At 48.6% G+C, this 15,099-nt stretch overlaps 6 protein-coding genes across 6 annotated transcripts; 4 read left to right on the top strand and 2 right to left on the bottom strand.

The window, feature by feature from the left end:
* Positions 1-99: 99 nt before the first annotated feature.
* HD556DRAFT_1444295 (uncharacterized protein) lies at positions 100-1,615 on the top strand (the record flags this gene model as incomplete). Its single annotated transcript, XM_041306760.1, has 6 exons — positions 100-107; positions 168-317; positions 384-526; positions 579-860; positions 916-1,298; positions 1,349-1,615. The coding sequence occupies 6 exons, from the start codon at positions 100-102 to the stop codon at positions 1,613-1,615; spliced, it is 1,233 nt and encodes a 410-aa protein (XP_041159194.1).
* A 38-nt stretch (positions 1,616-1,653) lies between these two features.
* Positions 1,654-3,205, bottom strand: HD556DRAFT_1309161 (gamma-glutamyl phosphate reductase; the record flags this gene model as incomplete). The annotated part of the gene is made up of 4 exons (XM_041300243.1): positions 1,654-2,268; positions 2,324-2,646; positions 2,701-2,971; positions 3,038-3,205. 4 exons carry the CDS (start codon positions 3,203-3,205, stop codon positions 1,654-1,656), a joined length of 1,377 nt encoding a protein of 458 aa, XP_041159193.1.
* A 631-nt stretch (positions 3,206-3,836) lies between these two features.
* Positions 3,837-6,625, top strand: HD556DRAFT_1444293 (Alpha/Beta hydrolase protein; the record flags this gene model as incomplete). The annotated part of the gene is made up of 18 exons (XM_041306759.1): positions 3,837-3,996; positions 4,049-4,235; positions 4,285-4,321; positions 4,380-4,474; positions 4,515-4,567; positions 4,616-4,647; positions 4,701-4,799; positions 4,844-4,957; positions 5,010-5,080; positions 5,134-5,483; positions 5,532-5,563; positions 5,610-5,751; positions 5,804-5,824; positions 5,882-5,888; positions 5,942-6,051; positions 6,099-6,109; positions 6,162-6,323; positions 6,383-6,625. The coding sequence occupies 18 exons, from the start codon at positions 3,837-3,839 to the stop codon at positions 6,623-6,625; spliced, it is 1,926 nt and encodes a 641-aa protein (XP_041159192.1).
* Positions 6,626-7,216: 591 nt separating this feature from the next.
* HD556DRAFT_549240 (RNA polymerase II-associated) lies at positions 7,217-9,003 on the bottom strand. The gene is made up of 5 exons (XM_041310922.1): positions 8,779-9,003; positions 8,502-8,731; positions 8,248-8,452; positions 7,648-8,191; positions 7,217-7,564 (listed from the first exon to the last, which is right to left on the bottom strand). The coding sequence occupies exons 1-5, from the start codon at positions 8,793-8,795 to the stop codon at positions 7,325-7,327; spliced, it is 1,236 nt and encodes a 411-aa protein (XP_041159191.1). The 5' UTR covers positions 8,796-9,003; the 3' UTR covers positions 7,217-7,324.
* Positions 9,004-11,069: 2,066 nt separating this feature from the next.
* On the top strand, positions 11,070-13,169 carry HD556DRAFT_1239104 (uncharacterized protein; the record flags this gene model as incomplete). Its single annotated transcript, XM_041298020.1, has 2 exons — positions 11,070-11,998; positions 12,071-13,169. Coding segments are annotated over 2 exons (2,028 nt in total), but the record flags the coding sequence as incomplete, so codon positions are not given.
* A 141-nt stretch (positions 13,170-13,310) lies between these two features.
* On the top strand, positions 13,311-13,913 carry HD556DRAFT_1203605 (uncharacterized protein; the record flags this gene model as incomplete). Its single annotated transcript, XM_041296422.1, has 1 exon — positions 13,311-13,913. A coding segment is annotated over one exon (603 nt), but the record flags the coding sequence as incomplete, so codon positions are not given.
* Positions 13,914-15,099: the final 1,186 nt, after the last annotated feature.

Raw genomic sequence — 15,099 nt, 5'->3', positions numbered from 1 at the left:
GTGATCGGAAGTCGCGTCACGCTTCCCGCCGCTGGCTGCACTTTGTTCTTTACCGCCACCAACCTTACCACTTCAAGTGACGGTCTAAGTCATTCCAAGATGGCCTCGTGAGTTGCGCCCCGAAAATACCTGGTGCTTTTTATTGATGGAAATCATCATAAATGCAGCGAACAACTTAAAGCAGCGAGGGCAGATGCTACCGACGCGTTTGCACCAGACATGACTGTGGAGACCGCTCTTGAACACGCGAGACGTGCGTTCGCCCTAAAAAAATATGAGCAAGCAGTAGAATATTATGCTACTGCCCTGGAACTTCAGTACGTGATTGAAATTGGACTCATTAAGCTGTGGTTCTGACGCGCTGTGTGTCTCTCATCCCATAGAACAAGGAAGCAGGGCGAGGATGCACCAGAAACAGCTAATCTCTACTTCTCGTATGGAAAAGCGCTGTTAGAGAACGCGATATCACAGGCTTCGGTTTTGGGTAAGGAGCAGCCTGAGAACGGAGATGAAGCAGAAGGGAAACGTGTGTGACGCGTTTTATTTACGTTTTGTGGGTGCAGCTGATCATCTCGCAGTCTCGGGCACTGGCGCCAACGGAAAGGGTCCTATTCTATCCTTTTCCGGAGATGCAGATGAAGGCATTGACCTTTTCGGTCAAGCCGCAATTGCAGAAGAAGAAGAGGGTGAAGAGGATGCTGAAGCGGAAGATGGAGAGCCAGAAGATGACTTCAATGCCGCATGGGAAGTTTTGGAGCTTGCGCGTGCAATTTACGAGAAAGGCAAGGATGAAGATGACGAAGTCAAAATGAAACTTGCGGAGACATATATTGCCCTCGGAGATGTATCTCTGGAGACGGGTACGCCCACCTTTTACTCGGCTAAGTATCCGCATAGTAACAGACTGTCATATAGAGAAATTTGACCAAGCTATCACAGACTACTCAGAGGGACTCGCACTTAAGCTCGATCTTCTCCCGATTTCATCGCGCCAAATTGCTGAAGCACACTATAAGCTCAGTATAGTGCTTGACCTAACCTCTGGGCGACTTTCGGATGCTATCTTGCACGCGGAGAAGGCTCTGGAAAGCGTTGATGCTCGCCTAGCAGAACTCCATGACGGAATCGATGGAAAGCTGCTCCCTGAATCTAGTCGGGAAGCCAAAACAGACAAAAAGGGCAAGGGCAAGGCCATTGGCTCCGACGTACACGCAGATGGTGTGCGCCGTCTGACCAGGAGTCAGATGGAAGCCGAAATGAAGGAATGTGAAGGATTGAAAGAAGACCTCGCACTGAAGGTGAGCCCGTGCAGGTTCAGGAAGTGTATAGTGACAATGGTTTTGCATAGGTGGAGGAACTTAAAACAACTCCCAGTGAGCCAACAGAGTCTGCTCCTGCAATGGCTGCAAAAGCGCTAGATGCGGAATTGAATGCTCAGTCGATATCTGTCCCTGGCCAACCAGCAGTGGTTAACGATTTGACATCATTGGTTGTGAAGAAGAAGAAGAAAGCTGCTGAATTAGAGGCGCCGGCTAAACGCAGGGCAGACGACGGAGAAGGTGATGGCAGCCCTACTGCAAAGAAGGCAAAGCTGGAAGAGGATGCACAATCATGAGTATCTATTTATTTCAACTATTGCGTTGGTCATTTTTGTTAGAATGGTACACTGGTTGTTGCAATCGCTGCATGCTTGAAGCTCTTCTTCCCCTCTCCTACCCCAAATTCTCCTACGGTATGACCCCTCTCCGCCTTGCTCCTCAGTATATATTTGTAGGTGACAAGTCCCTCGAGACCCACCGGCCCACGAGCGTGTATCCGTCCTGTACTAATTCCAACTTCAGTTCCGAAGCCATAACGGAATCCGTCTGCGAAACGTGTGCTAGCATTGACAAAAGTCCCTGCAGAGTCTACGCCTCTGCAGAATGCAGACGCTGCACGTTCGGATTCGGTTATGATAGAATCCGTGTGGTGGGAGGAATGAGAGTTGATAAATTGAATTGCGGAATGAAGGGAGGGCAGGGCTATGACAGATATCGTAAGATCAAGGTGCTCGACAGAATAGGATGATTCTGTGGACGAGTGGACATGACTTGAGAACCTTTCGGGGACGTTGGGAAGTGAGGCAAGTGCTGACAAGGTATGTGAATCACATAATAGATGAACGTCTGCTGCCAAAAGTGCTTGTGCAACCTCTCGCCACACCGTATTTAGAAGAGAGGTGTGCACAATAAGAGTTTCTGCAGCATTGCAAGCAGATGGATAATCCGTCTAGCATATGTTATCGTGAGAATACGATCGCTGCCTCAACAATTGAGAGACTTACCTTTGAGTCCACAACCACGCGGACGGCTTTTTGACTATCAGCGGATTCATCTAGATATACATGGCACAATCCATCCGCATGTCCCATGACTGGTATCCGCGTGCTATTCTGAATGGCCTTCACAAGACTCTTGCCTCCGCGGGGAATGACCAAGTCAATGTAGCGGTCAAGATCCAGCAGTGCAGAAACTTCTGCCCTCGTTTGAATGGCTTGGACATACGTACTCGGAAGTGAGGTCTGTGATAATCCCTGGGAGATGGCCTTGGCGAGGAGATGTGTCGTGTGATTCGATTCCTTTCCGCCTTTGAGGATTGCAGCGTTTCCTGAAAGTGGCCGGTTCGTATGCACCTATGACAAGCTGGAGATAAGAGGCTTACCTGACTTGATCGCCAGAGCCGCAATATTTACCACAACCTCAGGGCGCGCTTCAAAAATCACAAGAAGAACGCCTATCGGACACGAGACACGATACAGTTCGAGATCGTCATCGAGCTGTGAAGTATAGGAGACGACACCAGTTGGATCGGGAAGGTCTGCAACATCTTGCACGCCCTTGAGCATGGAATCCCATTTATCGCCCTTTCCGAGATCGAGACGCTTCATCATGGCATTCGACATCTTTCCTGCATCGACCTCGACTTGCGCCGCCTTGGTATGCAAGCAGAGAATGTGTGAGGATCATTATGGATCTTGAGCCGAGAAACGATGCTGCACCTCCATATCCAGCTTATTTGCTGCGAATATTTCAGCCTTGTTAGCCTCGAGCTGCTGTCTGATCTTTGCGAGGGCATCTATTCGGACAGTAGCAGGAAACAACTGAGACTCTTCGAATGCAACTTTTGCAGCTTTTGCGATTTCTTCCGCGGTGATATCGGATGCCATTGATAGTACTTGTTATAGATGAGGATTAATGACAGTTCTTTCATCCAAGTAGTACTATGATCAATGATTTGGCCGTCTTCAGGTAACTACACTTTTGTTCGCGTTAACTATATACGCCAACATGAAAATTTCGGGGAGGAACGAGCCTGTGTGGCGACAAGACTCCGATTGAGTCTGGGCCCTGAGACCTGCTTGCGGTCCCGCCGCATCCTTTGAGGATTCTTTATATAGATTAGGCTGATATTCCGCTTCAGCTTCTTGTTGCACATGCACGCAGTCTGGTGCATCATGCATGCGAGGCCTTCCATACGAGATCTCTTTGGCAGCCAATACACGAACGTGGCAGCGGCATATTCAGCCCTTTTCCAGTGTAACGAATCGACGATGCATCGATGGTGCTAACAATAACCGAATCCGAGCTCCAGCTATTGTCCGAGTAGTAAATGAAGCCGGCACAATTCCCGCTCACAATAGTGTGAGATGATCTTATAAGTTGTATACTCCATATTTCGGCAAGTCAACCGTTGGTGCCCCAAGTCTTCCTGGTCGTTGATATAAAAGAACGCGGCTCGCCATCACATCCTTTCACCTTCGTAAATTATCAGCTTTTGCTGGTTTTGTTTTCTTCGCCATGGTGTCTCGGTCTCGGTCGCACGCCTTTGTCTTCGCCACTGCTGCATCTTTCATTCTACTTGCAAAGGCACAACAAACCTCTGGCACTCCCCCAAGCAGCTGGCCTCAAGTGTACCCGGGAATGCCGAATGGTAGCTACAATACGGAGTGGCAGGACTGTATGTCAACCCTTGATCCCACCCGTAATAGGAACGCTCACTACACACCTAGACTTCCAAGTGACTGAGAATCTTCCAAATGTTACATGGTCCCTCCCTCGTAATTGGGCAGGGAACATTCCTGTTCAGAGAGAGGGTCATCCTAATGATACCTTGTTTTTCTGGGCATTTGAGAGCGAGGAGGGTTCTTTCACTTCTGATTCGACTGACGCACCATGGGGTATTTGGCTAAATGGAGGGTAGGCGATACGATATTCACTGTCCATCTTGGTGCTGAGACCGTTGCAGACCCGGCTCATCAAGTCTTGTTGGCTTATTGTTTGAGGTCTGTCTTTCGTTCTACTTTGATCGCTGCCGACTCTGGATTTGACAATTGGCGAAAGAATGGCCCAATCAATGTACAAAACGACTATTCGTTATTGGAAAACCACTATGCATGGAACACAGTGGCAGACTACGTCTGGATAGACCAGCCAGTGTAGGTGTTGTATCATGTGTTGATGTCCACTCTCCAATAGAAATCATCCCGTCAGCGGCGTTGGGTTTGGAACTGCTGATTCCACTGGTTATAGTACGTTTAGATCCTACGAGGCTTGCCTCAGCTTACATATTCCTTTAGTTTTCGACGAGGATCAAATGGCGGCGGACTTCGTCAGTACACACACACATCATACTTGCACCTCACTTTCACTGACTGCACACAGTTTGGGTTCTTGGAGAATCTTGTCAAGGTCTTCCCCGGCTTGGCTAAGCGCCCATTACACCTAACGGGTGAAAGCTATGCTGGCATGTATATAGCAAGTGTACTGTCTTGCTGTATGCGCAGAACTAACATTGTTCGGAACAGCCTTACATAACGAAAGCTTACTTCGAGATGGAGAATCCGCCAGTTATGTTGGCTAAGATTGCTATCGGAGATGGCTCTATTGCCTCTGGAGAAACATTTGAACTCCTCCCGGTAGTGAGCCTTTTACTCACTAGATGACCTACTTCACAGTGTTCACATTCTAAAGCTTAGCGTCATCGAGACATATCCCCAGGTGATCGGGTATGACACCGATGTCTTTGAGTACTTCCGTGAACAGTTCGTACTCGTATTCGAATTATACTCCTGCGATTTCGTTAATTTGTCCCCAGAGAAGCGCTTTGTGGCTATGATCTTACCCTTGAATATCCCCAAAACGGACACTTCCCAACCCTGAATTACACTCCTGGAGATAACCCATCTAGTATGTCTGCATCGAGGCGATACAGAGCCCGACAAGGTCAATTCTCCAAGAAGCTGTTTTTGGCCGAAATGGAACAGAAGTACAATGCACGTCTGGCAAAGCGGACCACTAGTCTGTCCAAACATGAGCGCCTGCGTGCGCGGGGTGCTTGGAAACGTGATTTAGTAGGCCGTGCAAATGGCACCATCGACGCATGGTACGGGTGCGATGTTTACGATGAGATAATGGATTATGCCATAAACTTCACCTTCCCGTGGTGTATGTTCATTGCTTTCATTATTTGACCGTCGCTTATGGAGACAATAGCACCCAGTAAGGACTCTGGAGGGATGTTCGATGTAAGTAATATTTTGCTCTCGCCGTTGTACTCATTGCAAGTCGTAGGTATATAATATTCCAGATGCCCTAAACCCTGAGGCACCTATGGATGGGTCAGTTTTTTTGAACAACCCACAAACTCGCGCTGCCATTCATGCACCGACGAGCAAGGATTGGGCAGACTCCATCTACTACCCATTCGGCAACAGTTAGTCAGCGACTGTTCTCATGGGTTTCTTCGACTAATGATCCTGACTCAGACTATACTAATGGTGATCCAAGTAAGCTTATATTTGCCCTCTCGCATAAAAATTCTTTCTGACTGAGCTCTTTTCTAGGTCTTGAGTCAGTGAATCCTTGTATACCCTATCAGATTTGGTGCTTACCACGTAACACAGACCTATGGCATTCCTCACAGACTTGGCCACGAATGCCACAGCCCACAACGTCTCTGTTGTCATATTCTCCGGAAATGATGACTCCCTCATTCCTCACCTTGGTTCACAAAGTGAGTAGCCACTATCGGTCGAGTCAAAGTGTTAATCACTTCCTCAGTTACTATCCAAGTATGTTGAACGATAACCAGTTTGTGAAGAAATGTCGGCTCATTGTGCCTAGAACACTACTTTTGGCGGGATTCAAGGTTTCACGCGCAGACCATCGACACCATGGTATGATGATAATGGCGATTTTGCTGGTATTGTGCATCAGGAACGCAATTGGACTTATGTCCTTGTTGACCACGCAGGCCACCTCGTGGGGTACACAAATCCCCAATCAGTACGTCTCGTCCTTCATAATCTATAGTGTCATAAATTCAGACTACAGAAACTCCGAAGGGTTTTGTCTTTATCAGGGAGTTCGTCTTTGGAAACAACCAGACTGGGCTGGTCACCAACACTTCCTCGGGATCTGCGACTGTCATAGGTGGCGAGGTCTCTTCCCTGGCAAATGAGATCATGACAGGACAGGCTGCCATCTACTACGGCTCCGCGACTACCGAATCCACATATTACTTCCCCACCGCCACAGTGCAGGCATGGAATGCATATATTGCAACCGCTACCGGCACGCCTCTATGATGATCGCGTTGGCGAGGTAACTAGGTCTGCATCGGCGCAGATAGGTAGAACGATGGCATTCTGGAGTGTCATCGTGGTGATAATGCTATTTGCACTGTAGGGACTAATTAACATTAATTATTGAATGGACTTAGCCTGTTTGCATGTACTTGTGTAGCTCTTTTTACAAGGCGTATTTTAAAACACCAATACTATTCTTAAACCGCAATCTACTGCTGCACCGTTCATTTGCTCTTGTCCTCATTTTGGCCATAAATTAACCACTGCTCATTTACTTTGCAATTTCAAAGGACCACACCCGAATTCATCACTCACAACGCTGTCATGACACTACCGGATCTTCCTAAGAGGATCAGATTTTGTCTTCCCGCCGCGACCTCGGCCACCACCACCTCTGCTACCGCGAGCATGACCGCACATAGAGGACTTTTTGAAAGGGACAAAACCAACTTGGGACTCTTCAGCTTCGATAATTGGAGCTGAAACTAGACGAGGAAGCAAATATTTTTGGTACATGTTTCATATATGCTTGGACCCTGGTGGATGTAGCGGTTTGTCATGGCGTAGATATTCGAGACCGAGGCTGTCCTCAAAATGGGCCTGTGCAGTACATTAGCAACGCAGAAGTATAATCGATCAGAGTGCAGCGCGGGCAGTGCGTCCTACGCGATGGATGTATGACCGAGATGACGTACGAAATTAAAATATTTCTGCCATGATTCCCCCATCTCCTTCTGTATCTCCTTCTGCACCTATCTCTATCCCCCCAATATCCACTTCACCATCCGCATCTACCTCACCCTCAGCGTCGCGCGAAAAGAGGTATAGTGGATCTACGACCTCCGCGAGAGCCTCGTTACGCTCCTCGAGTTCGTCGCTACTCATAGCCACGTGCGAAATGTGCACAACTTGCCATTTGTCTGCATAGGTGTCGTTTTGCTGCCGGACAATTATTAGTTATCAGGCAGTCAAGGGATTGGACGAAAGGGTGAGGTGCGCAGAGTTTGGAGGACTTTACATACATTCATCCGCTTCTTCTTGAGTGTCATTTTGCGTTCGATATTCTTGTAATATGCGCCTGGCTCACGCTCACCTGCGTCTCCATTGTCGAGGACAAGTAAAAATTCATTGGGCACTTCTTGTTCGATTTTGACGGTCTCATAGTCGCGTACGAAGTGGAATGCCGTTGTACTATTCTCCTCACCGCTCTTCAGTGCGAACCGCTCCTCCTTAAATTCCAGGGCATCGGCGTCCTCCTTCGTTAAGTAATACGCTAAAAAGTGGTCACCATCGCTCTCCATCGGACGCAGAATCGCACAGTCCAGCCGTGGGTCCTCCGTGTCTATAGGTCGTTCGCCTGGGCGCTCATTGAAGCGGAATAAATCATACGCGTTCGCCCAGATGTCGGCATCTGGGAGGACGTCGTATGATTGGATAGCGGTGACACCAGTCTTGTTCGGATGAGAAAGTGCGGAAAGGTCGAGGGACGTAGAAGCGGTGAAACCGGCTTCGATGGTTTGAAGCTGTGCCTCATGCGAGACATTAATGGGTTGCAGAAGTTGTTTCCTGTAGATAATGAATCAGGAATGTTAAAGTTAAATACAATAAAAACAATGATGCACGATTCGTGTGATGATGAAGTGCGTTGTACGCCTTCGCGGCTAAGATACTCCGTCTTTCGGAGCCAGGGTACGTGTGGAGGGAGAGGTGTCGATGTCCCTGATGTTGTGGGTATGGTGTAGGGTGTAGCATATGTTGAGGGATCACCCAGAAGAAGTCGGTCCTTTGGGTCAAGGGAAGGCAGGTTATCCGGGTCAGGATTCAGTGCTGTAGGACATTAATATCATGAGACTACCCTTGAAAAAGAATCACGTACTATCATCGCTGCCATTCTCTTCCCAAAGATATTCCCATCGCCCAAGATCTAAAGGCATGCCGCATTCGGCGTCGACGATCATCGGGAGAGGTGTGTCGTTGGTGACCACGTTGATAAAAGTTGGCTGCGCATAGCGCAAAGGATTTGTGGGGATATCAACTAATTTTGGTGGACATGGAGGCGCGGGGAGTGGATTTGAATACCGGACGCGAACAAGTAAGTCGAGTTTGCTAGAGACAATAAGCTAGGGAATCCAAGCAAAGAAATAGATACGTACCTCTTTCTAAGACTCATTTTATTTGCTTAGCAGGAGCCAGGAGGTTGCCTTGGTTCGAAATTTGATCACATGAGTGACGCGTGTGAACTTGAACAACTTCGGTGAGGAATTTCGGAAAGCAGGATGTAACGGTTACGCCCTACTTCAGCTCCCGGTTATCTGTTCCTAGTTGATATTGTTTCTGTCTGACTCCATTCTCCCTTCTACTTACCGGTTTCATAGTTATCTGGCTCGTGTCGGCCGAGCCCTGCGTTACCCGCATTGTTTCCTATCCTTCCCGTTTAGATACTGCACAACATCGGCCGTTCAGTAGACCTTAAGTATCGCACATAGTCGTAGTATTAGGGCAGAGTTGTTTGAACCCCCGAATTGAAGACTTTGATCCTGTCACTTACGTTCGAACTCTCTCCTCTCTTTGTGCCATTGCCTTCGAGCCTTATCCGCTAAATAGCCAACGTCACATCTTTTTTGACATCCAAAAGTCTACTATTACACTTTAAAACCTTCTACAACCATCCTCGTCGACATTGGTACCCACTCGGTTAGGCCCACCGCAGTACACCACCTCGACGACGACACCTATCAACACCTTCAGACCGCATAATGCAGTCCCGCTACCCCCATCAGGAAAATACCATTTGACTACAGGTGGCTATATAGTCGCTGTAGTACCTGTAGTCCCGTTTGTCAAGTCCCTTCTACATGTGGCTATATAGCCACGCAGCTCGCTATGAGAGTCACTGGAAGCTCGTCATAGCAAGCTACAGGAGGCTACAGGCTACTAACACTAGTAGGACCTGATAGTTACGAGGCCAAAAGAAATGTCACCAGTGCTCACATCAGATGATTTTCACACATTATAATGTACAATTGGTAGGAATTGAACCCGACACCTTGAACAATTATAAGTGCATCATTTTTACAACTAGGCTACAAGACTACTTGTATATTCTTACAATAATAGAAATATATACCAATGCAATATGACAATATTGCGAAAATTCCATCAAGTCAATTATCACACGGTTCAACGAGTCCAAAATGGTGGCACGTTAGAGCACCTTCCTTTTGATTGCAACAAGTCCTCGCTCGACACGCCAACTCCACCGCAAGGTGGCAAGTGATTTTTATTTTAACGAGTTCAAATATTGACGGCGAGATGTTTGGTGTGTCTGTCATAAGTAGTTTGTAGACAGGTTAATATCACACGAGCGCTGTAGCTGCCTGGAGTGACCTGTAGCAAATATTTCTCCAGCTGACTCCTGTAGCAGCGGTGACTTTGGCTATATAGTTGTATGTAGCTTGAAGGGTGCCTACATAGCACTACTGTGGCTACAGTAGCTTGAAGGGTGCCTATATAGCGCTACAGTGGCTACAGTAGCTTGAAGGGTGCCTATATAGTGCTACTGTGCCTATATAGCTCTATGTAGCTGTCACCAGGGCTACAGCATTTTGAGTTTTTTACTGATGCCTTATGTTCTCAGCGCTCTGCACTCGCTGCCAGTGTCGAAAACACACCTGATATTCAAAGTGAGTCTTCTTTAACGACAGTAACAACGAATCGCAATACCTCGACGGTGTTAAGAACGTGCTCAAGGGTCGGATCCGAAGGGCTTGGCTTCAGCTCGTGCGCTGCGCCCCTTACCCGAGTACGTGCCCCTAACTTCCGAAGGCTGTCGAACGATGTCCGAAGGTTACCGGACGATGTCCGGAGGGTGTCGGGCGATGTCCGGAGTCCGATGTCCGATGCGCGGGAATTCCGGTGGACGTTCGGGAACGAGAGATAAGACTAATCCGGACGAAGTCCGAACTAGAAAGGAAACAGCGGAGGACTACCAGAGGTAGAGGCGGAGGTGACAAGTCTATAGGAGTCGATCCTAAGACGAGCGGAGGTCGACGAGAGAGAAACTCAAGTCGGACGGAGGAGGGAATGAGCAGAGTCTAAGATGATATTCGAACTAAGGAAACTACAGAGATTGTACAGGGGTTTATATACTACTGAGGACATAACGGAGAACAGTAAGTGCAGTGCGAGGCTATGTCAAGCTATGGATAAAACATATGGGACGACTATTACTAGTCTATCGGAACTTAGTAAAATGAAGACGGAAATGAATAAGGGACGGAAAATAAAGTGTACTAACTGATAAGGGAAATACCAAAGGGATAAGGCACGGAAGTTAGACGCGGGTCGGATCCGGACGATACATAGAAGTCGGCCAGATCCGGAAATGATAAGTGTGATAGGTCCAGGTCCGGAACGCGGGATATGACAGACGGTGGAGAAGTCAATGGACTCTCATGTCAATGGACCCGTCCTCAGACCTGGCCGCTCCTTCAGCGACGTGGTACGGACGAGAGCAGACACGCCTCAGCCTGGTGCTGAGGTCGTGTCCGCTGGTGCTCAAAGCACCGAGGATACCCCTAGCAGCTATAAAACTTCGTTAGCACCTAATTCAGCTACAAAGGTTTTGGATAACCCATTCATTAGCTTGAGTGAATCGTCAGATGAGTCCGAGGTGGACACACCTTGGAAAACGGTCGAACGCAGTCACAGAAGGTCTAAGAAGGCATCAGCTGTAGGAAAAAAACTGTCTAAGGTTGACTTAGTAAGGGAAGCTGAGAAACTCCTTACCACAGAAGAAAAACGACGCATCCTCGAAAGGAAGCAGGTCGAAATGAATGCTGACTCCCGTGAACAGACGATGTCGTCACGCGAGGAGGGGCCATCCCAACCCAAGGGAAAGTCTGTTGACCCCTGGAACTGGGGGAATGCGAACCTTGAGGAGTCTGAAATAGACATTGAGGCCCAAAGAGAGGCCCTCTCTACGTGGGCTAAGACCCACCAGTGGGCTAAGGGAGCCCAACGGGAAGAACCAGTCGAGGACTCCGATAAGGAGAATGACCCTAACATTGGAGATCCAATAGCGGAGGCCGTGAAGGCCACCGAAGAGCGAATGATGAAGCTGTTTGAAAAACAAATTCAACGGTTACAACAGAAGCTCGAAAAGAAGGAAGACCTACCTACCAAGAAGGTAAAAATTAAGCCTCCCAGAAAGGAGAAACCGAAAGGGACAGGAAGGGAGCTGCGAAGCACCAATCCTGTTAAAGAAATGATGGAGAAGACAGGGAGTAAGCCGTCTAAACATGGGGAGAGATCCACCCCACCTGCCATGGATGCAGTAGCCCAGATTGCCCCCAAGAGCTACCTGGGCCATGCGTTTACGCGCATACAACCTAAAAGGAAGAACAATAAGAAACGGAACAAACGAGACACCGAGGACTCACCAAGCGAAGAATCGACGAGCTCTCTGTCGTCGAGTTCTCCAGAATCCGAATCGCTGGAGAGTTCAAGTTCGTCATCCAGTGAGACAATCGATAGCTCGACGTCCAGCGAAACTAGTGACTCGTCCGAAAGATCGGACTCTACAGCTAAGAAACGAAGGAAACGTTCGAAGAAACGTAAGAGCCACAAGAGGAAGAGATCCTCTAGGAAAAGCACCTTGAAGCCAATCCCCCCCACCGAATATGATGGTGTGGAGGACTCCAGGGTGTTCCATCGGTTTATAACCGAAGGTACCGCTTATCTGGAGGATGGGAACGTGTCGCGAAAATGTCGAGTGTTTACCTTGTCCCGATTTCTCAAGGGAAAGGCGCACGAGTTCTACCTAAGACAAGTGTCAGATAGTCCTAGCACATGGAGAGTGGATGAATTCTTTACTGAGTTGTTCAACTACTGCTTCCCATTGGACTATAGCACCAAGCAGCGTAAAAAACTGTACCAATGTTATCAAGGGGACAAGCGTGTGCGAGACTACTTGTCAGAACTAAATGAACTATGGTTAATGATAGGGAACGTACCTGAACAAGACAAAGTCGTTAAGTTCTGGTTCTGGTTGAACCCGAGCATCCAAACCGAACTCTACAAAATGAGACTGAACCCGGAGGTGTCCTCGCTATCGAAAGTCCAAAAGACAGCCGAGATTATCGAGCTGGCCAACTCCACCGTGGGGTCTCGGCCATGTGATGATGGGTCCAAAGGACACAAACCATCTGGAGAAGATAAGTCAGGACGGACCTCAAAAGGGACTGATAAGACGACATACCCAAACCAGTCATCGGGATCATCGAAGGACCAGAATGGAGCCCGGCACCACGGCTCCAAAGACAAAGGTCGACGAGACCGATCGAATCCCAAGGATCGACGGAAAGAGCATTTTAATGAACCTAAAATGAGCAAAGAAGAACACAACAAGTTAATGTCTGAAGGACGATGCTTTGTTTGCAAAGAAACCGGGCACATGTCACGACAGTGCCCTAAAAAACGAACAGTACTTTCGACATCCAGGGATAGACCCCCTGGAGTCCCAAGTTATGCGATGCACGTCGACTACACAGACACTGAGCAGCTAAGGGCGCTGGCCGATAGCACGGAGGTGATACCCGAAGTGACTATAGGGAGCATGAGCCTACACTGCGAAGGAACAACTGAAAACTCACTTGATCGCAGAGACCCTACTAAAGACTCACTAATGGGAGACCCTCTCGCGAACAAAGCCAAACGACTGCTAGCGCTTCACGCGCCCTACCCAGGTGACAATCTAGAAAGGGAGGAATCATTCTCTGGTCAGCGTTTTGTCGTGTACTGGACATCGGCGACTCACCATGTCATAATGGATGGGGCCCGCCAGCTGGAGGAAGACCTACTAATACCTAGCATCCTGTTGAGGAACCCGAAGTTCCTTTTGGGCGATTGGTACACCACCCACCAGGCAAAGCAGTTAGGATGGCCCAGATCAGAGACCCGGAAGGGACACAACAGAGAACCTATGGGCGATCTGATACCTCGAAGGGTCAGTGAAATCCTGAATGGAGAGCGAGACTTACCAGGCGCCAAGACATTGAATCGTTTTAAATGTGAACAAGTCATGTTCAACGACAGCGTGATGTATGAGGTCACGGACCGCAACCTAATATTCCGAATATGGGCAGCTGAGGCAGACCTGGCAAACACTAAACTAAACATTAGTCTATGGTACGCAAGACACCTCGAGAAGGCTTACCGTCAGATGCATTCAATACTGCTCGAAAGGGAGCTAGAAAACGAATATTATCAGTTCAGAACACTGGAAAACGAGGCACTGAGCCCAATGGATTGTGCGTTGGAGGAGGTGGCTCACCAGTTGTTCGCGATACCAAGCATCAAATTCGCTGAAATGAGAGATCAGTTCCAGCTGGTAGAACTTAACGGACAGCAGGTGGCACCTGGCACTTACCCTGCCATCGAGCGAAACTCGGCGACCACTCGCGATTTCAAATGTTTGATCCTGAAGCCAATCGTGATAGTGGTGCACATAAACGGGCGTCCAGCGCGGGCACTGGTGGACACAGGTTCCCTCGCAGACTTTATGTCTACTTCCCTTGCGGATCAGCTCCGCGTGAAGAAGGTAGTGCTGGAAAAGCCACTCACCATTCAGTTGGCTGTCCAGGGCTCACGATCCAAGGTCAACTATGGGACCAGCATGAACTTCGCCTATCAAAAGATCAGCGAGATGCGTTTTTTTGACATCATAAACTTACAAAATTATGACTTAGTGCTCGGCACCCCATTCCTATTCCAACACCAAGCTATGGTTGGGCTCAATCCGCCAAGGATGGTGATTGGGAGTGATAGAGCCCTCCCAATAAAGGGAGAGCAGGTGTCCGTCCTGGAGTCGCGCATGGCAGAGGCATACGAGGAGAACCTTGAATGAGCACGCGAGGAGTTACGCCGCCTGGCAAAACCGTTGTGCACAAAAGCAAGCGAAACAGGCTTGCCACCGCTGCGGGCGATAAATCACACTATCCCACTGATAGATCCTGAAAAAATCTATAAGTGGCAACCTTCTAGGTGCCCTGAACTGCTAAGGCCCCAATGGGGCGAGAAACGAAAGGCGTACCTAGCTACGGGCAGGTGGCACATGACAAGTGTGGGCAATACTGTCCCGATGCTATTCATCCGGAAGCTGGGCTCTGATAAGCTGCGAACAGTTATAGACTTGTGTGAGCGCAACACAAACACTAAGAAACTATCCTCACCTTTACCGGATATAGATGGAATCCTGCGGCGCGTGGCACACAAGAAGTATCGGTCCATCATCGATGGCCAGGACACATACGAGCAGATTCGGATTGTCCCTGAGCACGTCGGACGATCCGCGGTGACAACACCTGATGGAAACATGGTTAGTGAGGTGTTACAGCAGGGAGACTGCAACGCACCTGCAATGTACCAGGCTCTGATGAACTACCTGTTCGGAGAATATATTGGCAACTGGTTAG

Source organism: Suillus plorans, assembly GCF_016647745.1.
Source record: "Suillus plorans strain S12 chromosome Unknown HD556scaffold_35, whole genome shotgun sequence".
Taxonomy (NCBI): domain Eukaryota; kingdom Fungi; phylum Basidiomycota; class Agaricomycetes; order Boletales; family Suillaceae; genus Suillus; species Suillus plorans.
The sequence above is the reverse complement of the archived record's forward strand: the minus strand, read 5'-3'. Positions and strand labels throughout refer to the sequence as shown.